The sequence below is a fragment of the Sceloporus occidentalis genome, unplaced genomic scaffold (assembly GCF_023333645.1).
Source record: "Sceloporus occidentalis isolate IW3139 unplaced genomic scaffold, rSceOcc1.0.p SCAF_52, whole genome shotgun sequence".
Taxonomy (NCBI): Eukaryota; Metazoa; Chordata; class Lepidosauria; order Squamata; family Phrynosomatidae; genus Sceloporus; species Sceloporus occidentalis.
The window spans coordinates 1,414,438-1,440,406 of NW_028317032.1; the positions used below are offsets into that span (position 1 = coordinate 1,414,438).

Here is a 25,969-nt window from a genome sequence, read left to right on the forward strand (position 1 = left end):
CTTTTCAATTAGAGATCTTTCTTGCCACAGAGAAAGCTTTTTTTTTACTTTTAAACAATGCCTATAAGTAATCACAAAGTTCTTTAATATGCATTCCGCCCTTTAAATTGTGTAACTAACAAGATCTCTAGCAACAATTAACCATCAACAGAGAAAAAAAAAAATCTTGGCTGAAGAGTCTCAGCTTGAACTCTTTTAGGTCAAGGATGGGCAGCCAACGGGCCTGAACTCATAATGTAATGTTTAGCAACCTCTTTAGCTGGCCGACCATTATGGGAGTCAAAATCCATGTGAACTTGAAACAATTACAGGTATCAAACAAAAGGCTGGTTTATGAAGGGACGTTTCTATTTCAATGTACACGTATGTTTTAAATGACAGGTTATATAAAAGCAGACCAGTTGGGCGATTGATCCTGAACGATACGTAATTTATAGTACAGCATCCACGGGGGGCATTCAGCTCAGCCGGTAAGTCTGATCCGGTGGCCAGTAATAAAGCAGCCCGTGAATATATTTGACAAGACACTCAGTGTGCAGTATCCAGATTCATCCAAAACTAATTGGGGACGCATAGAAAGCTCATACATGGAGCACAAAAAGGATCCAGTATTGTGTAAATGTTGCCTAAGGTCCAAGGTGAAGTTGTCCTTTTTAAACCACGAGGTTCAACGAGGTTGAAGAACCCCCCCAAAAAAGGGCATTTGCAGGAGAGTTATGGTTTAATTTCCAGATCTCATTAAGCGTGATCGAGGTCCAACCCTGGTGAGCTTCTCTTGCAATGAGGGTTGAGTTGCTTCTGTATATTGAATAGTCTGAAACTTTCAAGAATTCCTGTTTTATCTATAAATTATACAGGTTAGCCAAGCTCTTTTTAAATTCATAAAAACATAAAATATCATTATTGGATAATATATATCTTTTTTTTTTCTTTCTTTCTTCATAAATGACATGGTCTTTTCAATAACATGACAATGAGCTTCCAATAGCATTGACAATTTGTGGCATGACTGTCTCTTGTTTGCTCTCTCTGTTTAATGTTTTCAGATAAAGACTGGGGAAAAGGGAACTGATAATACTCGCTGAAGAGTTTGCCAGTTACAGTACATACTGTATCCCTAAACTTCGGAATAAACTGTAGGAACCGGAAGTGGGGATTGTAACGTTTTCTCACAGATCGTATAGTTTAGATTTGAATATAAGGCTGTGATTAGGCTAAAAGGAAAAATGCCCCTCAGTTTATACTTGGGAAGCTGTCGGGCAGATCCATGTCAGAGCATCCAAAAGCCTTGTAAGATTGGAGCATAACCCCATAGTGTCGGCATGCAAACTGCTCATACTCTACCTGAAAAAACCTTTCCCAGTTTTGGAGACATCACCTCTAAAGACCGCTTACTGCCCTCCAGACCTTAATCTCCTCCAGCTTCCCCCATACTGGAGACCCTTAAAGTTTAGTATATCTATGTAATGAATATTTAGCCATCTTTCTCTAAACTCCTTCTAAAGTTGACACAACTTATTTTATTTTTCCAAATATCTGCACTATATGACCATCACACCTATATGAGGTCAGTGGACATCCAAAACTAGCAGTATTTAAATTGATATGGACCCCCTTTGTGGCTATTACAGCCTCCACTCTTCTTTCACATGGTCACCCCCTCTCCAATTTTTGAGGACCATACAAATTAGGAGGAAGGTTGATATGTTCTGGGTCTTCTTGGTTTTTGCAAAATGTTTGGATGGTGTTTCATGTTCTATATTACCTGTCCTCTTCCAAAATATGTACTTTTTACTGTACTCACTCATACATGAGATGCCCCAATTGTTAGAATTAATATATGAAAAAAATTGTAATCATTCTGTAGATGCTTGCCATATAATTAGGACATCATCTATATATCTAGAGTATAAGAGTAAGTTACTTTTCCATTCTACCTTAGGCCAAATGCACATCTCTTCCCAACTTGACATAAATACATTTGCGTAACTAAGGGCGACTTATAATAATGTTAGGTAACGGATCTGTCTTCTCACTTGTGTCCGCTCTGTTGTTCAGGCTTCTCCCCGTGGTCTGTTGTTTAGGTTTCCCCAGAGCACTTCTGGTCTAAAAAAGGGAGCAGAAGTACTATAGGCAAGCCTAAACAATGGACCAGAAGTGCTCTGGGACTGCGGAGTGAAGCCTGAACCACCGAGCCAACAGCAGGGAGGAGAAGCCAAAAAAGAAACGGGGAAAGGATCTAGTGACTACAGGAAAAGTCAGACACCTTTTTCCTGTCCCCCATGAGTCATGAGTATCCCTTATCTGAATTTCCTTCAAGATCATTTCAGATAAGGGATACTCAACCTGTATAGTGATTCCACGTCGCTTGTTACCAAGACGCAGTCCTTATTCCGTTTCATGGTAGCCACTTTATTCAGTATGTCTATGGTATCTTGTATATTAGATTTCCGTGTGGTTACCAAAGGATGTAGGAGGGCATTGGCATAGTTGGAGTGGTTTGTGATTAGGGATCCTTTTCCAGATATGATAGGTCTGCCTGAAAGTTTTTTTAGATTGTTATGTATTTTAGGTAATATGTATATTATTGATATCTTTGAATGTTTGATGTTAATAAAATGATGCTCCTTATTAGTGAGAATACTATTTTCTTTGCCCCAATCAAGTGTCAAGAATTCATTTCTAATGATAGGTAGGGGGTCTTCTTTTAAAGATGATTGTATTTAAATAATTAAAATAATAAACTCCTTTATTTTGTTCCTATAAACATATTGGGACATTTAGGGTTCTAAAACACTGTGATACACATCGTTCTGAGCTCCTACTAACTAGTGGGAGGAAAGAGGGAGGAAAAAGAGCAAAGACCATAGGGACCTAAACTGGTATGATATTGTGACTTCAAGCACTGAAACTAAAGAAGTAGTTTTGGAAGAAAAATTTTTGTAAACCAACTAATTTTCTTCTACTGCGGGACTTAACAGTAAACGTGTATTTTGATTTATAATGTGATCCATCAAAATTATGCGCTATTTAAATTACTGCACCAAAAATAAATCACTTTCTCCAAATCCTGGCTAATTATCTTACATATGTTAACTATATCTCCATTTGACATGTATCACTGGTGAATTAAGATGCCTATCTCTTTCCTCAAGGCGCTGCTTCCAAGATAAGTTACCCAATTATCTTTGAAGCTTACTTATTTTTCCACTTGCTACAAAAATCATATATCAGCCTTAGAAATTACTGAGCTCTGGCGTTACAAATAATGCATTTCTTCATTATTTATTAGACTCTAAGATCATTGCTTCAGAGATGACCTGACTTTATCTATAATAACAGGCACGGCGTGTCCCCTTGGCATGTTTATAGCTGATCGTGCTGCAAATTACTATTTTAAATGCCCTTATCAGATTTTTATTTTTTTTTCCAAATGAAAAATAAAGCAAAGTAAAACCGTTATGTATTGTCAGGGAAGTTCTGTATTGCAAGTGTGCAACATTTTAACACTAAAAAATAATAATAAAACGGGTTTACAGTGGCAGTTAGATTTATGAAATGGGTAAATATGTTATGGGTTTTTTATGAAAATGAATTTTCTCACATCCATCACGGTGTTATCCAAGGATATCTCAACAGTTTTATAAAAGCAGAATTGACATCATTCAATGTGCTGCTGTGTAGTGCATATAAATGCTGGGAACCATGGAAAAAGAGAGAAATAAAGACTGAAAAGGCACAAATTGGGGGTTGCCCTGTTGGTTAACTGGGATACAGAATGGAATTAATGCGAGGGGATGACTACATGACCCCGTAAGTGGCGGTGGGATGTATGTATATATTTAAATGTGTATGTAGGTGAACATGGATGTGTGATTTTGTGTGTCAGCATGGATGTGTAATTGTATGTGTACTTGTGTGTGAGCATGGATGTGTACTTGTGTATGTGAGCATGGTTGTGTAATTGTGTGTGTGTGAGCATGGATGTGTATTTATGTGTGTGAGCATGTATGTCTAATTATGTGTGTAGGAGCATGTATCTACAAGTGGACGAAATGGAGTGTGTGTCATAATAAATGTGTACGTGTGTGTGTTAGTGAGTATGAGTAAGTGTGTGTAATTTGTGTAAGTGTGTTTACATATGTGTGCCAGAGTGTATGTTATACGGGGGTGCAACGGGCAAATAAGGCATAGACACGTTGTGAAGTTGGGGGGCCCCCGGAACAATTTTCGCACCAGGGCCAGATGGTTAGGCCCCTGAATCCACACTCGCCGAGTAGAAATGATACAATTTTTGCAATATTTAATTGTTTAATCTTAGCAGCCGCTGGTGAGTTAGATAACTGGAATCAGGTCCATACTGGCTATTTAGCGCACTGCCCCACGCTGACTACACTGGCCCACAGCAACCCATACTTACCCGGTCTGCCACTTCAGAGGCAGATCCAGTGCTCCAGTGTGCGGCTGCTTGCTGGGTATGTTCAGCCACACGCTATGTGAACACAAAACGGAATGTGGGCCTGTCATATTCAGCTGCGGGTCACACGTAAGTTATTAAGTGGCCATCGGCCTTAAAGTGCCAGGGCCGTTTCCTTATGTCAAGTCTGGCCCCTACTGCAATACCTAGTTTTCATTTGTAACACCATGAAGGTTCATTTTATAAATAAAGCTGTTGTAAAAGCTTATAAAACTAAAATTAGGCCATGTCGTATTGCGTACTATCAAAGCCAACAATCCAGGTCATTGGCCTGCTAACATCTGTCACTGACATGAAAGTCAAAATGTGGCTTTCTTTAAACTTCCTTTAAATACATTAAATAGGAAAGGCAGAAAACTCAATTTTTTTGCGAACTCCACAATTCTGATAATAAATAATTTTGATAGTAAGTTGAATGCATTCTAAAGAATACTTCATTCATTTACAGCTTTGGGCTACTATCTTTTTAAAGCAACAGTGATAGTAAAATGTACAGCTTGACATTAACCAACATCATTTGTTTTCTATTAGAGCATGATTGGGATATTCATGGTTGACATAGAGTCTGGTTTGGAAATTGGTCTTATCACCATAGCAACCGATGGGATGGTTCAATCATCAAGACCATTTACATAGCAATACGTAGAACTACAGACAGTACTGTAGACGGACACATCATGTCCACCAACAGAACGTGTTAAAATCACCTTAAAATACCATTCATCAGTCCTGTTTTTTTTGTGAGATGGTCCCCATTTTCGGCACTGTTGCAGAACTCTTTATTTTACTAATTAAAAGTGTTATTTTATAATTAATCAAAATGCTATATAAAAATTAGGCAAACTAATAATCCTATACATTCTACTAGAAGAATTCTAAAAACATTAATATGTAAAATTCTGGCATGTTCCTGGCCCATAAATACAAGGTTGGCCATCAGACATGCTTAGACTATGCTGAACACAAACTTATCTAATAAAGATAAAATTATTAAAATTTGAAAGTCATTTGAAATCAGCATAGCCACAGTCCACCTCTGATCCCGCGTGCCTTGACCTTTTATCCAGTGGAGTCATCACTTTAATTCTGATTGCTCTAATCAAGCCATAAACATAACATGCCCATCGAAGATGAGTACTTCTTAGTAGTACTTGGTACTTCTAAATTTTAATCCCCTTATATTTGGAGGGTCTCTTGTCACACTACCCTCATGACTCGACGTACAGGAGTGAACAAGTGTATCTTCGTTGTCAGTAGATTTTATGTTTTAATACAAGGATTTGAACCAGATGGTGCTTAGATGAAAATGTAATCTAATGTGATATACAAACTAGGCACTAAAATGATAAAACAAAGAAACAAGAATTCAATTAATTATTACACATTTAGTCCTGCATACGGATTGTCATACACTTCAGGTGTCTAAATCAAGACATGAACCCCACTGCCTGTTAAAAAAGGATAATTTGTTGGCTACCTGGGACAGACAGTAGCTACCGAGTCATTCAAAAACAGGTAAAAGCAGATAATAGTGAAAAAACGCTGCGGCCAGATGTTAGCTGTTCTTCAATAGGAAATCGCACAATGCCATATCCACTTGGCGTTTTTCTGTTTGGCGTTTTTTTCAGTCCTCTTTGGCGTTTTTCTGCTTTTTTGGGCTCTGTGGCAGTTTTTCAAAATCGCAGCATGTTGACACTCTGGCGTTTTTTGCAAGGAAATCTTGGCGTTTTTCTCCAGTAGAAGTCTATGGGAGAGAAAAAACCCCATGAAAAAGCCATGTGGGTTTTTTATGGCGTTTTTTTCCACAGTTACAAAAAAGGGGCAGGACCCAGGAAGAGGAAGAGCTGCCATTTTCGAAGTACTGTGGTAAAACGTTTATCTGCTTGTACACTGTGTGCTGTCTCTGTGTAATTTATTAGCAGCATGGCACCCAGAATTGTCTTTGATGTGTCCAAGCTTATTCAACTAGTGAGTATCCCCCCTTGCAATTTGCACCATCATTTGGGGCCAATCTTCCTAGAGGAGCAGACATTCGGAATAAAGCATGCCTTACAAACCACAGAAAAGAGACAAAAGTGTCCGCCGGGGCGTTTAAGTAGAACTCTACCAAGGAAATGACATCAGGGGGCAGATACTTGCCATTTATCCTAATCCCTTTTAGCTGGGTGACAATTTTAACTTGTAAAGGCTGGCAAAACTGCCTAAGGTCAAAAAAGCAATTTCCACAGAAAGGCTAAAATGCCCGAAAAAACGCCAAAACGCAGGAAAATGCAGTGGCAGTTTTCCTGGCGTTTTCCATCAAGAAAATAACGCTGAAAAAATACCCAAGTGGAAACCTAGCCTAATACTGGTAGCTCAGATTTTTCAGCCCCATGCAACAATGATAAAAATCACCTGCAGCGTTAGCCAGTTAATGGGGCAAAAAAGGCTAATCCGGTGGAAACCAGTACATAATACTTTGTGGTGTGAATCCAGCTTTTATTGAAATATGATTAAAAATAAATGGCAGAAATAGACAAGACACGAGTAATAAAGTACACTCAATAGCTAACACATGATGCATATCAACCTTGACAGGTAGTGATTTTCTGATATTTGCATCCCATGGAAAGAGTCTCTAGTTTCTCAACTTTATTTACACCTTGCTTTAGCCTTGTTTGGCCACGTCTTGTTAGTCATGCTTCCTTGCCCAAGGACTTTAGCATAGGTCATGAATGGCCATGGTTTATTGGTGTATTCCTGATTTTTGGGCTCTGTCTTGCAGTCTAGCATAGCTGCTCCTCTCTCTCACTTTTACCAGTGATGCGGAAAGGTCTCACCTCCATTGCAGCACCTGCATGGCCACCTTGCGACGCCCTGCAGCTTAGGTGGCCATGCAGGTGCTTAGCTTGAGGTAGGAAAGGCTGGTGGCCATGCCTGTTGCCCAGATGCTACTTCTAGACACCCCCCTCAACACAGGTGTCCTGATTTGGACGCTTGAAGTGTTGGGGGGGGGTATGCAACAGGATATCACATCTTATTGTTGAGCTTGGAGTGAGTGTTACTGTTGATCCAAACAAGTGAGATAACCTGAAACACAGATTCCCGCTAGACTAGGGCTTTATGTGAACGGTAAAAGTTGCAATCTTCAAGACAACATATCTACACCCAAATTGCCAGCGCTATTGAGCATGCGCACTATACACCGGAGAATAAAATAAGGACCACTGAATTGCAGTCGCGAATCCTGCTGTCCTGCCAACCTATGTCCCAAAAAGCAGAAAAAAATAGCAAAAGCTATGAAAACAGAACCCAACTTCTTATTAAAGATGCCTAGTGAGTTTTACAGATGTATCAGCACAGTAACCACAACAATGAAACAAAGTTCAGGGTATTACTTCGCTTCCTGTACATCCTTTGTATGAGTCTAAATACAGCAATAGCTCTGTGTTAAATCTAACAATATTTCATGTCTCCCTCGGAATCAAGTTATTCCAGTAACAGAAAATGGGATAAACAAATAGAGAAACAATGTGTGAAGTTACTGGGTTATGTTTGCTCCTGGTTTGCAAAGAAATGCATATTTTATCCAATGTAGCCTTTGATTCATAAGCTAGAACATGCCATGACAAGTTTCTCACCATGTTGACTTATGGAATGTATGGGAAAATGTAAAGGAGTCTCTTATTTGGTATCTTGTGATCAAGGATAGGCTTCAATCACAGCTCCCATTCGGCTTCCACACCATGTACTAAAGCTGTGCACCAGAATTTGTCATCATATTGCAGCATTCAGCTAAACTACCTTCCCAGGGTTACTGTAGATGGACCTGCCTATAGAGAGCCACATAGAGCCGCCTATAACTGCGTATTGTCTTGGAGCCAACGAAGGTGTCCCAGTTTGGACAACTGAAATGTAGGGGGGTGTATCTGGGGCTATCACCTCCCCAGCAGAAGCTTTTCTTGTTTTCTTGAGAAAAGCCTCACTTTTAAGTAGTTTTTGTTACTTTTACTATTTGGTTAGTCATATCTAATGATAGGGCAGACTTGTTATTCAGAATTGCTGGCAGCCAGTGTATAAATAATGTACTAAGCTCTGAAAATATTCAATGACTCTTAGATAAAATGTTACAGATATGGCTTTATCATTATCACACTCGTCGCATTCTATACTTTGTTGTTGAACTGTGTTCATTGGGTTTGCGTAATATGCAAACTCCCAACCTCATGCCAATGAGTCTTATATACATTTTATATTTAGTAGCATTATGGTTTTGTTTATCTGATCTACTATTACAAATCAGGAGAACAGAGAAGTACGTAGAACCACCACATATGCACAAGCTCCCTGGCACGTCCACTTAACCTGTGATATCAGATACTGTGTTACAAGTAAATACAATAATAGCTTATCTCCCCTAACTAGTAAACAACTATTGTGATATCCCGTCTGGATTATTGCAATCCCCTACTAACTTGCCTCCCCATTACCTTTCATCACTTCAGTCCATTCTGAACGCCCAACTAATTTTTTTCACCCCGTCATGCTGTCCGTAGAGTCCTCTTGTCCTGTGCCAGTATGTCTTAACATCTGTTAATGAACATGTTACTGGTAATTCTGTATATTGTCCATTTTAGTGTTAATGTTAACCTTTGCTCTCTCCTATTGTAATATATTGCTATAGAATCTACTAGTGCTCTATAAATGTAATGTAATAATCATACCTTCCCAAGGCAGGCCACCCAGAATCATCGCTCCTCTGGAGGAATGGAATCATGTGGAGGCACCGCTAGCCATTTGTGGGGTATGGGGCTAACCTCAAAGTGCCTTTTTGGGAGGGGATGTGGGCAGGGATTAGGCAAAATAGTTTGGGGAGTAGGGGGCATAGACCTGGGGAAGAGGGCTTCACTCTGAGACTCTGGGTCATACCCAGAGAGTTCCCAAGTATGGTAAAGGAGCTCAGAAGTGTAAGAAGTGTAAGAGGTTGACAAGAAATCACTTGAAATCAACCCAATAAACTGTTAACTGCTGTTATTATCAGAAAAGTTTGTTATTGAAATCTAATTTCTAAAGATTATACATTGGAACTCTTCATAAAACCTGTCATATCACGGATCTGAACTTGAATACCAAAAAGAACTTGTAGTTTGGGGTAGCCGTATTAGTCCAGTGTATAAGAATGCAAAAAAACAGAATGTTGCAGAATCTTGTAATACCTTTTTTATTGGACTAACAGTATTTAAAATAATAGACGAGCTTTCGGAAGTCCTCCCTTTATCAAGTCAAAAGCATTTCTGACCAAGCAAGTAAAAAACACAGTTTGAAACTGACCAGTACATGTTCTGATACAGGGTTAAAACAGGGGTTAAAACAACACGGTAGAGAATTTGCAGACAAAAAACTAAGAGGGTCGTAAATAGTAAAAAGAACTTGTAAATGTATAAAGGATTTTAATAAATTTAAGGTAGATTTGTGATTTGAAAAACAAGATGAAGAAACAATTTATCAATCTATATAAAGCGTGTCTTATGCATAAATATTTGTTGGATTTTTTTGCATACTAGGCTTGGAAAAACAGAACTCATCTACTTTTACAATTCCATTAGAAGGGTTCACAAAAAAGCTTTCACCAAAAAAGAGAAATAACGTTAATGAACAATAATTTTGGAGGAAGAATTAAGAGAATCCCGAGAGCAAGCTTTGCAGGAGAGAGACATGACCTCGAATGATGGAGGTGAAAAGCTCAGAAAATGCCCTCCCTAGACATGTATTAGGTTTAGGTTAAGAGCTTGTTATAGGTGTGTGGCTCCTGTCTCGTAGAAGAATAAGTTGGGGGGTGACAGCCTTGATCAGACAAAGTTAGTTTTGGGGGTATCATGGAGTTTTATTCATGGTACAAGCGATGAGAGACGTTCCCGCGTGGCATTTGGCAGGACGCTGATCCATAAGGTGAGACACGGGTTACTGTCTTTTTATAAGTTTACTGGCGGATCTTAACGGTTAAAAATTCAAATGAAGTTGTTCAAATGTTTTATTTCACAATATTAATAAAGAATAATTCTGATATTAATAAAACACGTGAGAGGGTTTGGTATAGCGCCGTGGCCTTTGAAATCCAAATTGGAGCCTGAGTCTTTATTGTCTCTTGAGTTCTTTCACCGGTCAACATTCAAAATCCTCAGATCGGGAGGTCGCAACGGATGCTTCCATGACACACGAGTTTTTAATGCATGCATCTTGCTTACTTTACCCAGTAAACACAGATTTGTTTAGTATATAGAAAAGTTAAAAAAAAAAAGTTATGAAGTATTTTTGTATTGGTGTGTGGGTTTGGCTCTTGATCATTCCCCCCCTGTCTGTGTGTTTTTTTCTTTTGGGTAATATTTAGCGCTGTATTTTTTGTTTCTATTCTATTTTTGTTATATGTAATAGAATTGAATACATTTTATTAAATTTATAAACTACCGTATTTGCTCGATTATAAGACGAGGTTTTTTTCAGAGCAAATGCTCTGAAAAATACCCCTCGTCTTCTAATCGGGGTCGTCTTCTAATCAGACCTCAAATAGAGTCTGATTAGGAGACTAAGATCCAGATCCCCCGCACCGCTGCAGGGGACCTGGATCCTCCTGTCTCACCCCCCCATCATACACACTTACCGGTGCTTCCTGCTGTATTGCCGGGGCAGCGGGTTGACGTCTACGCGATCCGCGTAGACAACGTCCGCTGCAGCCGGAAGGAGGTGTGGCTAGCAGCGGGGGTTGTCTGCGTCCGTCGCGTAGACCTTCCCCGACTGTCAGAGATCTCTGATCTCTGACAGCCGGGGAAAGTATACGCGACGGACGCATACAAACCCCCGCTGCCAACTCCACCTCCTTCCGGCTGCAGCAGAAGGCGACGTCAACCCGCTGCCCCGGCTGGAAGCACCGGTAAGAGAGGGCTGAGAGGGGAGAGAGGGGAGAGAGGAGAGAGGAGAGGGGAGGGGAGGGGGGGGAGAGAGTGTGTGTGTGTGTGTTAGTTAAATGGGGGCATAGGGCATTTCTGGAGTGGCGTTAAGGGGGCATTTAATAGAGCACTCTGCCTCCTGAAATGCCTTATACCTCCCTATATGCCACTCTGCCCCATAATATGCCTTTTAACCCCCTAAATGCCAGAGTGGCATATAGGGGTATAAGGCATTTCTGGAGGCAGAGTGCTCTATACAATGCCTTTTAACTCCCTTAATGCCACTCTGCCTCCTGAAATGCCTTATACCTCCCTATATGCCACTCTGCCCCATAATATGCATTTTAACCCCCTAAATGCCAGAATGGGATATAGGGGTATAAGGCATTTCTGGAGGCAGAGTGGCATATAGGGGGTCAAAAGGCATACCATGGGGCACAGTGGCATATAGAGGGTTAAAAGGCATATCATGGGCCACAGTGCCATATTGGTGTGGCAAGCCTGGGGGCAGATGTGCGTAACTGGGGGACAGGCTGGAAAATACAAGAAATAAAAACAAAAAAAATATTTTTCTCAATCATAGCTTTTATTAAAAAAAATAGTTTACATGAATTAACATTTACTGGTAAAACTTTTTTCCTTTAGGGTCGTCTTATATTCAGGCTTTTTCTTTTTTCCTAAGTTAATATTCAGATTTTGGGGGGTCGTCTTATAATCAGGGTCGTCTTATAATCGAGCAAATACGGTATATATAAATATATAATTTACATATATATATAGATATCTAGCAAAAAGGTAAACAGTTTAAGACTGAACAATCACAGATCTGTTTGTATGTATTTAGATGTGGGTAATATTAATTATAGAGAAATATAGGTATTCGAGATTAAATAGATTTAATAATGTATTAGATCTCTTTGTTTGTCTGAATTTGTTCAGGAAAAGCTATTCATTTTTTTATATATATAATTAAAATTAAGAATTGCTGTGGTGAAGTTTCAAGTTAATGGCTTGTTAAGTGGGTAATTATAATACAGAATATGAATCCATTTTACAATATTAAAAAATCTGTCTGAGAAATTCTAACGCATTTATTAAAATTAATTATTTAGCACACGGTAGAATATTTAATAATTAAGCTTAAGGCTGTGAGAAAAAAAAAATCACCTTTAGGTGTGTCCCAAACGACGTGGTCACAGTATTTTTTCCTTATAATAAATTTGTTATATTAACCCAATCTTCCTTAGTTTACATACAATCATTCAAGATGTATTATTGTAAGATGCTGCTCCGGTAAATATTTTTCAGGCCACCGGAACCATTCCATTTGAATTTACAGTCACTTTTCCCTAAAAATCTATAATAATGCTTTCTTATATATTTAGGCGCACTCCTCATATACACTCTATACAATAAGTTATATTATAATTAAATAAAATATTATATATTATATTGTGGCTTTGCTTTATTCATTATTTCTGTCTGCCCCCCATTCTGTAGACTGGGTGCCATTTTTTATTTTTTTTGGAAAATGATTGAAAAATGTAGAAAAAGCAATCAGTGAAACAAAGAATGGAAAAAGCAGGAGCGCCCCCGTTCTCCTAAAATAAAACATATAAAATAATATAATGCTGTAATAATAATTATATGTATGATGACAAATAGCAAATTGAAAAGTAAAGTCATGTATGATCATTATAATAAGTACTGGGTACAGTCATGCTGGTGGCTTATCAGCAATGGCATAAAGCCAGGTTTCATCATTAAAGAAGAATGGGTTCATAGAAAGTTTACAGTCTCACACTGGAATATGTCCATGCCAGCCACTGTTTTTATATGTATTCAATTTAATTAAATTCTAATACATATTACAAAAAAATAGATTTGTCACTTTTGTAAGTTTTTTTATATATACCGTATTTGCTCGATTATAAGACGACCCTGATTATAAGACGACCCCCCAAAATCTGAATATTAACTTAGGAAAAAAGAAAAAGCCTGAATATAAGACGACCCTAAAGGAAAAAAGTTTTACCAGTAAATGTTAATTCATGTAAACTATTTTTTTTAATAAAAGCTATGATTGAGAAAAATATTTTTTTTGTTTTTATTTCTTGTATTTTCCAGCCTGTCCCCCAGTTACACACATCTGCCCCCAGGCTTGCCACACCAATATGGCACTGTGGCCCATGATATGCCTTTTAACCCTCTATATGCCACTGTGCCCCATGGTATGCCTTTTGACCCCCTATATGCCACTCTGCCTCCAGAAATGCCTTATACCCCTATATCCCATTCTGGCATTTAGGGGGTTAAAATGCATATTATGGGGCAGAGTGGCATATAGGGAGGTATAAGGCATTTCAGGAGGCAGAGTGGCATTAAGGGAGTTAAAAGGCATTGTATAGAGCACTCTGCCTCCAGAAATGCCTTATACCCCTATATGCCACTCTGGCATTTAGGGGGTTAAAAGGCATATTATGGGGCAGAGTGGCATATAGGGAGGTATAAGGCATTTCAGGAGGCAGAGTGCTCTATTAAATGCCCCCTTAACGCCACTCCAGAAATGCCCTATGCCCCCATTTAACTAACACACACACACACACTCTCTCCCCCCCCTCCCCTCCCCTCTCCTCTCTCCTCTCTCCCCTCTCTCCCCTCTCAGCCCTCTCTTACCGGTGCTTCCAGCCGGGGCAGCGGGTTGACGTCGCCTTCTTCTGCAGCCGGAAGGAGGTGGAGTTGGCAGAGGGGGGTTTGTATGCGTCCGTCGCGTATACTTTCCCCGGCTGTCAGAGATCAGAGATCTCTGACAGTCGGGGAAGGTCTACGCGACGGACGCAGACAACCCCCGCTGCTAGCCACACCTCCTTCCGGCTGCAGCGGACGTTGTCTACGCGGATCGCGTAGACGTCAACCCGCTGCCCCGGCAATACAGCAGGAAGCACCGGTAAGTGTGTATGATGGGGGGGGGGGGTGAGACAGGAGGATCCAGGTCCCCTGCAGCGGTGCGGGGGATCTGGATCTTAGTCTCCTAATCAGACTCTATTTGAGGTCTGATTAGAAGACGACCCCGATTAGAAGACGAGGGGTATTTTTCAGAGCATTTGCTCTGAAAAAAACCTCGTCTTATAATCGAGCAAATACGGTATTATATATTTATAATTATTAGGGTCCGTCTGATGATGACGGAGTAGCATTGTTGCTTTAAGGCCTGCGGCCGCCTTGTGACCTTAATGTGGCCAATAGCTGGATATGCAGCTGCAGGCTCCATTTTTGTGGAGTCTTTATTGATTCCTAAGTTAATGGTTTGTTTCTGATTACATTTATTTTGTTTGTGTCATCATCACACCACAACGCTTCTTACAATACATATATTCAAAGGGAATGACAAAATTAGGACTGATGGACTAAGACAAAGGGATACATTAGGTAAGGAGGAACCTGCTTATTCGCCGTTGTTTCTATACACATGAGTGTCATCTTCAGGGCTGTAGAACACCGTGATCTATTCATACATGCAAATAGTATTATGAGCCCATAAGAAAGAGGGGCATTAGGGCAGGGAAGAGGTGACATAGGCAGTTGAGTCTCGAAGAGGGGCATCAGATGACGAAAGAGGGAGAGAGGTGTTCTGTTCCCTGTACAAAATCTCTATGCACTAATTCCTGAGCAGCAATATGCACAAAATATTTAAACCACCATTACTTCTTCTCAAACATTAATCTGTTTTCTTACCTGGATATTAATCACTGGAAGCAGGGCTATCTCGTTCTTTTAGTAACAAGTAAGCTTCTTTGGCTTAACATCTTCTCTACGTTGACCCAATAAAATGTGTCCACTGAATACTCAAACAGTGGGAATGCCTTGGAGATCATGGTGCTTACTTCCAAAACTGTAAGCTGAATGATCAAGAAAACCCTTCATATGGCATAGTTAAGCAGTGACACAGATATCTACACTACTCATCCCCAAGTAAATAAACATCTAGGGTCTATTCACCTAAGGGAGAGTTGACAGAAGAATTTTGTTTCAGCTCATTTTTACAATTGCTCCCTATACATTGTGAAGGGTCAACTCCAGTGAGCTTCTGCTACAGGAAACGCTTGTCTGGCCCTGTATCATATATATTTAATCAATGAGATGTCTTCGGTCTCCTCACACATTAAACTATACATTATACAGGGCCAGATCTTTTTGCTGAAAATATCTGCCAATGTTGACCTTTTATAATCGGTGGCGTATTTACCTTCGGTGCTGCCCTAGGTCCAACCCAGGGAAGACTGCAAGCCACCCCCTCTGTGCTGCCATCTTTACTACTGAGAGTCGGGATATGATTGCATATCCCGGTCCTGTGGAGCACAGAATTGAACTATGGAGGATTGTGCCAACTTGGCCGAGCCGTCTATAGTGTTAATAGGATGGTTGGGGAGATCAGTAATCTATTTTAACCCCTCAACTGAGCAGCGCTACAGGAAGCCTAATTGCCCAATAGGGTCATTGGCTCCTTATCATGTAGCAAAGCAGCTACCGCAACCTGAACCTGCCACCCTGGGCCTACTTGGCCTCGTTCAGAATACCTTACTGTTCAAAATAATGAGTGACGTGAGGCAGCAAACAACCCTTGGAACCATCTTTAAATCCCAATTTTCTCCCATTTTAAAGGGGGTAATTATTTCATATATTTGATGGAGTGAGTTAGTCCCCTTTAAAACTATCGACTAACTATCCTTTCCCACCGAAATCCAACCACATTTCCGGAATGGTTTATTTTTTCATTGATAACCCGCAATAATATTTAAAAGTGCAATTAACGTGACTTCTCATATAGCTCTTACACACGCCTTGCAGACAGCGCCGTTATCGCTTCTGTGTTGTTCTTTTCACAGTTCTAGGTCCTAGTCAGCTCTCTCTCTGTAATCTCAGAGGTAAAACTTTAACCTTTGGACCTTTTGCAATTTGCTCTAAACTTCTAAACAGGATAGCCCAGCTGTTTCCCCAGCTATATAAACTGAGGTCCAAAAGCAAAGGCTCAGTCTCTCTTTGGGATATAAGAAGACAAAGCCAATATTGGAAGGACCTCAGGAGCCCCAGAGAGCTTCAGTAGCTCACCATGGGCACCAGGAAGCTTGTGCTCCTTGTGCTGATTTTCAGCAGTTCCACCTTGGCTCGTAAGTAATGGATTGATTCATCTAATTGGAAAATTCTACTTCGGAACCTTCTATACCTTACAGAGTAATGGCACCTTAAAAAGAAAGTTAAACTGTACATAATGGGAAGGGAATTTATTTGGGGTTATTTTACAGGTAACAATAAAGTCATGGATTCACTATTGTATAGCTTAAAATAAAAACATTCAGCACCACTGAAACATTGAAATTAATATAAAAAAGTTTATAGGTTTGCAGTAATTATTTGTTACATAATAATTATTTTCAATATTAGCAATATCTGATAGCAAAATATTGGTTTTTTTGGACAGTAGTTTTGGTTTTCTATGAATACTTGGATTGCTGCTGACTTTTTACAGTGTAATTCTTTGTAAATAAAGGCATTAATGAATATTATTATATTATTACTATTATATCATATTCACACCATAAAGTGAATTCATTATTATTGTTATTATTATTATTACTACACTATGCGTTGTTATGTGATAGTTGGCATTGGTTAGACATAGACATGATGAGGTTAGAACACCGTCCAAATCACCTCTCCCTTACTCAACAACATCACATCCCAATTCAATTTTAGTGAATAGACCGTACGCTGTCTACCATACCTGAGTCATTTAAGAGAGACCCTTTTAAAATCTCCATAAAACCTATAGAAGAACTTAACAAGAGAAAAAAAAAACATTTATGGGGGCCCTAAAACGTCTAAGCAGCAGTGAGGGAAGTAATAAATACATCTGATTACCTTTTAATATCATTGAGACTAGTATTGTGTGTTTAATGCAATGTTTTGCACCGGTGCATGTTTATGTATCTGAATGATATAACTAAGTGATGGAGAAAATAAAGCGGAGCTCGAAAAGTATTTTCTCATTTAGTACCATATGGTTGTTGATGTAGTTAATTTTTGTCCTTTAAGCTCATTCTATAGAGTACTATATAACATTTTAGCCTATCCTCAGCATTGAAGGGTTTAAGAATGTTTTGTTTAATGTTTTTAGGAAATTTAAATGCGTACAAATCTGACAATTGTTTTTCTTCTCATTGCAGAGGAAGATGGGTCAGATAGTCAGAATCCAACCTGCTTAAGTAAGCTTTTATTCCTTTTATGTTAATTTGTATGATTTCATATGTAAATTAATTGACTGGAAAAAAAATGGAAATATTGTTCTTACCTAACCATGCAATCTAATGTCCTGGACTCACTGATACTGTGTTTCCTTGTACAGCATTATGGAATGTGTTGGCGATATATATATATATTCTGAGATTCTTTTTAAACTTGGTGTTTAAAGCATTAAGCATATTTCTTTTCTCTTTGGAATATATGTTCTCCACCTTAAAGTTGTCTACTGCCATTAATTACCAAGTAATATTATGTTATTATATTATGTTAGTAATTATTATTACATAACCTTTTAGTAACTCCCTAGTTTGTGTAGAGCTGCTGCTTCCAGTATGCATCCTATAAGAAAAAGATTGTATCTACAGCTGGCTCAGTGTTATGGGAGTTCCAGTTCTCCAACAGCTTGAAAGCTACCTCTTTGGTACCGCAGCAGGGTGTTACCCACATGATCACTGTGATGATGAAGGGGTTAAAGTAATGAGGTCAACTGTTTTCCACCGTTGCTCCATAGTGAAGAAAATAATTATCATCGGTGACCTATGCTACTAGTCTTGGAGTCAGCATATACAGAGCTGACTTCATACCAGCCGTATCAGCGTGGATAATAATTTATAACTGATAATCTGCGCAGGGATTAGGCACAATGTACTGTGTATTTAACCTTTGTATTGAAGGCTGGAGTGCATCCTTTTAACTGGAAATGTTGCGTGTTGTTCCTCTAATAAAGGGACTGGAACTCTGGACAAACTATGGAATTAACCTGTTTATATTCAGTTTATCTATTATGAGTTCACAGTGCCCTCTAATGGCATTTTGGTGTATTACATGCTACAATTTTAAAATTATATTATCTTTTATCTATATAGCGCTAATAATTCCCGCTGCGCCTCTTACAGTCCATAAATTCAAAGGGTCTGACAAAACTAGAGCTGACAGGCTGTGACGATTGATACATTAGATAAAGGGGGCCCTGATCACAAGCCTACATACAGTATACTTTTGCCCATGGTTCATTTTTTAGAAGCCATTGGGATTGCTTTTTTTTTTCTTGACTATGAGTTATATTTTTAATAACCGATAGTCAGCACCGTTACACACAGTTTTAATAGAAGGTTCAAGGATATACAGTACATTTAGGTTTCTGTGTGACACAGAACTGACCCACATTTCACTTTTTTACAGAAATCTTTACTCCTGTAGAAAAAAATAAATATTTTGTTGGTTTTGCAAAGAGATGACTGTAATATGGCACATGTTCTTTATGAAGGATATTTAAGAATGCATTTACCTTTTTCACCCCTTAAAAGAATAGCAATAACATCAGCTAGTTGATTCAATATGAAAAGATATTTTCGAACGATGCGTAGATCTTTAACATGATGTCATTAACGTCACCTCTGAACTAAAAGCTTTCTGTGTTCTGTTTTGTTAAAGTAATCAAAATCCATCTAAATCACACAAGCTTTAGCCCGGAAATTAAAGAAAATAAATAAAAAAAGATTTTCAACCCAAAGCAAGTCTACAAAGAGACAGCTAAAAGAATCTACTAACAGTTTAGAGCACTAGAATTCTTCGGTATTGACAACTTTACTCCTTAAAAGAACCATGTTGACACCTACTAGCAATAAATCACCTTTTCGCATCAAAAACCCTTTGCTTTAATTTTCGTTTAGCTACATACGATATGTAAATGGTACATTTTTGGTAGCTCTTATCTTATTGGCTGGCCATGAATTCAACGATATTATATTCCTAATTCCCAAATTCCTAACTAACAAGAAATTGTAATTATTTCTTATGTATTATCAGGGCCAGACTGGCCAACTGGCACACCGGGCAAAAGCCCAGTGGGCTACTGCCTGACATTGCTCTATACACACCCGTCCAGCAGATCGGGAGCTATAGTGTGCAACGTCCAGCTGGATGTGCCTGATGGCATGTTATGTGATCATTTTAATGTGCGGGCTGTCATATCCAGCTCCCCTGACACCATCAGGGGGCCGTCGGCCCTAAAGGGCCAGGACCGCCTCTTTACCACCAGTCATAGCCTTGTGTATTATCCTTTCATTAAAGATGGCCAAAAATGACTATTATGTGATAAAGCGGATGAGAAGACAAATATTCACGCAAGGTTAATTTCCTTATATTTTAGAAGATTCAAGTAAATTCAAGCACCTTAGAAAATATGTATATAACTACGAAGCCGGAACATCTACCGGAGTCACCGGAACGGCCGACTCTCAAAGCGGATCCAAGTTCAACTGCAAGGTAGAAACCTCAAGGAAAATGATAAGGCACAAAGCATAACTTTGATAATCGTGTTATACCATTAAGCCCTAACTTGTTCTTGCTTATACATTATGACTACCACAGGTAGAACTGGAGGTCCCTCAGCCGTGCAGCTTCATTCTACGGATCAAACAGTGCACCCTGCGAGAGGTGTACGGCTTCAGCTCCGAGGGCAAGGCGTTGCTGAAGAAGTCCAAGAATTCGGAAGAATTCTCCAATGCTATGTCCAAGTTAGTAAACATTCTATTGGATTTTTTTTTAATGAAAAATATTTAACAGGATTTTCTATTTTGGATGAAACTTTTGATTGTAATTATTATGACTATTGTTTGTTTTGTTGTTCAAGACCTCTGAACAGATTTCTTACTTTTTACGGCTGCTATTGCTCACTCTTTTCTCTGTTTATCTGCGTCTGGCCGGGAATAATTCACGGTTCCCTCTGTCCATAATAGGAACGACGTGAGTTTCAGTATCTCCTACGGGAAACAAATCGTTTTATATCCGCAAGTGGATGAACCATTGAGTATTCTGAACATCAAGAGAGGCATCATTTCAGCGCTCTTAGTTCCAGAAGACGCACAGAATGAGGATCCAATGGTAACATTCTATTATTGTACATTTTTTTAACAAATATGATTATCCTTATTTATATAAAAGGCAAAAACGATGATATTTAAATGGGTCTTTAATTAACGAAACAGAATTAAACCTTTTGAGGAGCACAGAACTCAGCAATGTCTACAAAAGCATGTTTAGATGCATTAGAATCATCCCAATCTCCATCCAGATATGCTTTGTGCCACCTGAACACAATTATTCATTTTAAACCATTTTTTTAAATTATTTTTTTAACAAAATGGGCTTTAAATGACACGTAACCTTGTTTACATCATCTCCTGTAGGACACCGTGTATGGGAAATGTTCCAGCGAAGTAGCCGTCTCAACCAGCAAAGGAACGACAGTAGCAGATGGTACAGTTGTCAGAAATCTGAAGAACTGCGACCGTTTCACTCCAATTAGGGATTATGTTAGTCCAATCGCACTTTTCAAAGGATTGGTGAGTAGCGCTGACTTCTTCTTTTTTATTTTTATTTTTTTTATTTTTCTTTTATATTTTATTATTCCAAAATAAAACATCACTTCAGAATCGTACAAAATATAAATAAGATATGAAACAGACAATAATCATAAAACATCCACGGAATGGATGTATACCATTTAAATACAAGGCCTGGTCTAATGAAAAAGAAAAGAAAAAATATATATAATTGTAGAAATATTAGAACAAGAGGTCGTACTTAAAAATAAGAGCACCAGATGCTTGGATGTTGTGAAAAAAGAATTGAGCGCATAGAATAACCTTCCAGCATAAGTGGTAGGGTTTAATACCATGAAGGAATATGGACAAGCTCTTCTGCATATAAGCTAGATATTACATGATTCTAAGCAGATAGTTAAGATATTGGTTGCATGTATAATTAATGGAATGTATGTTTTTTGTATTGTTTTTACAGAATGCCCCATTATCCACACTAATCAAGAGCAGTCAGTCCTGCCAGTACACCTTGGAAACTAAAAGAAAGCAAGTCACGGAAGTCTCCTGTGCGGAAAGTCACATTTTCCTCCCCTTCTCTAACAAGTAAGGAAAATTTATAAAATATATTGTCATATTGACAACATAGAAGTTAATGGTTTCAATGATAATTACCGGGAGTGATGTCAGCGTATGAGAGAAAAAAGAAAAAACCTCCTTAATTATTATATATGGCATTTATGGGCCATTGGCCGTTAAGTCCTAGGGCCAATTTAAATTCTTAAGTCCATCAAAGTCAGAAAACCAAGATGTCCTGGATACTAAGATTTACACCCAGAATTGGTCCTACATTTATTTTAGTAAATAAACTAAATAATGAGATCCACTAGACTAGAAGCCAATTATCAAACTCACACCAAAGGGGAAAACAATATTGATTTATATGGAATAATATTATACTCTTCTCAATGGCATATAACATATTTTATATTTTTACACCACATATCAAATGTCCAATAAATCATTCTGGTTCTTGGGGATAATAACGTATTCCTTATGTTCTTCAGAGGTCAATATGGTATTACAGCAAAGGTCACACAGTCGCTGAAGCTGGAAGACACTTCTAAGACAAACAACAGAGAGTTTTTAGCAGGTACTAAGATGTTTTTTTCTGTATTGGAAGTACAGCTTTTGATAACTTATTTGTTCTAGCTACCCACCGTTTTCCTATCATTATTTATTCAGCCACCGTGATTAATATTTTAAAAACAGTAATTTAATCCTCATTAATACGGAAACAAATCACAGAATGTTGGGCACAATGACAATTTTCTTTTTTCAGTTATTGTCCCCAATGTTGCATTTTTTTCAGTTTTTCCATAAAACATTTCCAGTCTCCATAAGCAGAAAAAAAAATGATAAAACAGCAAAATAGGACTGATTTAGCAGCGCGCCGACACTAAAAGACTGCATGACAAATAGAAAATAAGGCGCACGGTAGGGTCCTTTTAATAAGAACGTATACTTAGCTTATGGTGGGAACAGCGTGGGATGTCCAATCAGCAATAGACCCTCCTTCAAGGAGCTTAAAGTCTATTGCATGCCCCTGTGTGTTGAAATTTGTAGCATCACTTTTGCCAAGCTAGAGAGTAGAAGCCCACATTTGGTCCAAGGTTCTGCTCGTTCACATTAAGGAGAACATAGACGTTATGGAAACTGTGCATGGAAAGTGTCCATTGGCCCATCCGGTTCAGAAATTTGAACATAAATATTGAAACAGGGGCATTCAGAACCCTACCCACTGGCGTCCAAACTCATCATTACCAAGGAATATCTAATGAACGATGAAGACAAGCTTCAGTATGAATAGGAGCACATGGACATTGGATATGCCTATTCCCACCATTGTAATAAGGCTTAGTTTATATTATTAAGGCAGTGATTGATGTGAAACATTACTGTTTTTACTTTGTTAATATATTTTATATTTTAAAATGTGATATATGTGAGGATGGATCTTGTGATTGTGTTGCTAAAAAAATAAAAAAAAAATGTGATTTATTTATTTGTTCATAGATCCATCTTTGTCAAGAGGCCTGGCCTTAGAGGCTTCTGATTCAGTTACCGCCAACGAAGACGTCTTGGAAAACTTCGAGGAACTGAAGAAGATGTCAACGTCCGGGCAAAACCAGCAGAGAGCCGGCCGCTTTTATAAACTTGTGAGGTCCTTGAGGAGTTTAAACAATGAAACTCTGGGTCCTCTTGTTCCAAAAATGACAGCTCTATCAGGGTATATATTATTGAAGTTTACCTGCGTGTATTTTATAGAAGCATTGTGCATTGTATTGGTAGTAATAATGGATCATTAAAATAATATCATTATATGGGGAAAAAAAGAAACATGAAAACCAAAAACGTCGAAAACCCATTAATAAGAGCAGTACACCAAAAAGATTGCCTTTAAAGTATACCATAGGTAATGTGCAGCGCCTTCAGTAATGATACAGTGACAATAAAATCTGAGTTTATCTGTAAATTAAGACATTTAAATGGTCACCAATAATAATAGTCATTTTAGAGAAATTAGGTAGCCGAAAAGTTAGGTAAATGTAAAACACTGTGTGTGGTTTTATACACAGAACAGCTTTTTTCCTCTTCATTCTGATGGAATTTCATGTTCTTAATTAATAAATTACTAAAAAAAAAATCAGATCTGTGCAATATGCTGGTTCTACATAAATCATAGTCAATAAGTAATTCAATGATTTAATGAGCCAGAGTCAGTTCACACAATTACCACTAGGTGTCAGTATGGCACTTTATAGCATGTTATGTACCATTGCTTTTACAGGATACAAGCATTCTTCTTCTTTTATTATTATTATTATTATTATTATTATCACCTTTTATAAAGCGTCAGCAAATTACAAAGCACTCACAAATATATAACACATATACATTAACACATACAGACACGACAGGAGTCGAGAGCCCTGCCCGTGAGCCTTATGGTACTTTTATACAAAGTTTCGGGCAGGAATGACAGTTGCAGGTTTACATAATCTAAGGATCCTAAGATATTAACGTATTAAGTTACCTGATTTTGTAGGAAAACAAGGAAAAAGTTATATTCACTTATGAAGCCTGTTTGTGAGTCTTGCTTATTAATACATTCTCTACCCCAATTTATTGATTTCAGTCCAATTGCGCTGCAAGCTCTGGTCCAGTGTGGTACAGCTGAATGCTTTGGGGCTATACTTCAGATCCTCAGGAGCGGATATGTTTCACCGATGTTGACCGACGCAGTCACATACAGTCTGGGACTCCTGCCTTCCCCTTGCACCAAACGAGTTCGGGAACTTCTCAACATGGCTCAGTATCAAAAAAGCAGAGCAACTTTTTATGCTTTAGGCCATGCCGTCAGCAAGTAAGTGTCGTGTGCCTTGGAACTGCACAGACCTTAACTCAAGCAAACACGAGGCTACAGGGTCAAAACGCATCCCTCCGCACCAGCCTTCGTCTTTAAGTTCAGTTTCTATGAAGTCTGAGCCTCTAGAAAGCCCAATTAAATAAACGGGTTGAGTTATTCTTATACAGTATATACTATGCATGCATATTAACATGTACCATCTGCCTCGTTAAAAATAAGGCTGTCTATAGAGAAGGCCATCAATGGTGAGGGTGTGCGAGTCTAAAAAATCAGTTATTCAAATGACAGAGAAAACTATAACATGATCACATTGTCCTCATTTACCTTATTCCATAATTATTACAGTGAAAAGTTAGATGCGAAGAATCACCAAACCAATAGCAGCCGCCATGTAGTGTGAACGGAAGAATTAACGTTATTACTAATGAGCTATTATGTGAATGGTTTCTTATTCTTTTTTATGATAACATTTTAGTTTCTATGAAGACGAAAACACAGTCACAGAAGACCTGAAGGACGTTTCCGATTACATGACATCACTCATTGCAAATGAATGTAGCGGAAACAAAGATCATACATTCCTCGCCTTGAAGGTATATAAAAATGCATTTTACATGTCTGGAATAGGAAGATATATATATATATATATATATATATATATATATACAGTTACATATATATATATATATATATATATATATACAGTTACTCGTATATTTAAATTTGTTTTCTTTTTACAGGCCATTGGCATTATGGGTAAAGCCATGGAAAACGCTAATGCCGAGATTAAGTCTTCCCTTTTGCAATGTGCCAGGAGCCCATCGCCATCAGACGAAGTACAGAAGGCTGCAATCCAAGCATTCCGAAGGATGACCATTACCCATGAGGTATGTTGGACCGAGTAAAAAGGTTTAACCCTTTAAGTGGACAGAGGACCAAAAAATGATGGATAAAACTTTGGTTTTGGGTGAATCAGATGAAAAATGATAATTAACATAAAGTTCCCCTACAGAGTAGTATAAGCTGTGTTTATAAAAACATACATTATTATTTGTCTAGGTCCAGGAAAGTCTAGTCGGGGTCTTCCAAGACAGTAGTTCTCCAGCACAAAAGAGACTGGCAGCTTATCTCATGGTGATGAAGGACCCTTCGGAATCCAGCCTCCGCGAAATCACTAACACCCTGAACACTGAAACCAACGAGCAAGTGAAGAATTTCGTGGCTTCTCATATTGTTAACATCCTGAAATCGGAAGCGCCCGAGACTCAACTGTAAGTAAAGATTTTCCAACTTTCAAAATGTAAAACAATAAAATAAAATTGTAATTAAAATTCAGTTCAAGATTGGTGGGACAAGAGTTCTCTTTTCCTATTTACTCCAACATTCCATCAACTAACTGGCTGATATATTTTTTGACTGTTTTTATTATTTTAAAGATTTATGGTTGGAGGAGCGGAAGAAAAACAGGTTGAAAATATATAAAATAGATATATTTTGAAGAAACACAGAGGTGGTG

At 38.4% G+C, this 25,969-nt stretch overlaps 1 protein-coding gene across 1 annotated transcript in view; it reads left to right on the plus strand.

The window, feature by feature from the left end:
* Window positions 1-25,969, plus strand: part of LOC149288319 (apolipoprotein B-100-like) — a 74,518-nt gene that overhangs the window by 30,891 nt on the left and 17,658 nt on the right. The window contains exons 2-12 of the mRNA XM_089491869.1: window positions 19,853-19,968; window positions 20,074-20,219; window positions 20,442-20,586; window positions 20,892-21,047; window positions 21,505-21,629; window positions 22,091-22,176; window positions 23,100-23,313; window positions 24,223-24,450; window positions 24,929-25,046; window positions 25,194-25,340; window positions 25,513-25,724. Coding sequence (XP_089347995.1) covers window positions 19,853-19,968; window positions 20,074-20,219; window positions 20,442-20,586; window positions 20,892-21,047; window positions 21,505-21,629; window positions 22,091-22,176; window positions 23,100-23,313; window positions 24,223-24,450; window positions 24,929-25,046; window positions 25,194-25,340; window positions 25,513-25,724 — 1,693 coding nt within the window. The remainder of the gene's footprint in view (window positions 1-19,852; window positions 19,969-20,073; window positions 20,220-20,441; window positions 20,587-20,891; window positions 21,048-21,504; window positions 21,630-22,090; window positions 22,177-23,099; window positions 23,314-24,222; window positions 24,451-24,928; window positions 25,047-25,193; window positions 25,341-25,512; window positions 25,725-25,969) is intronic.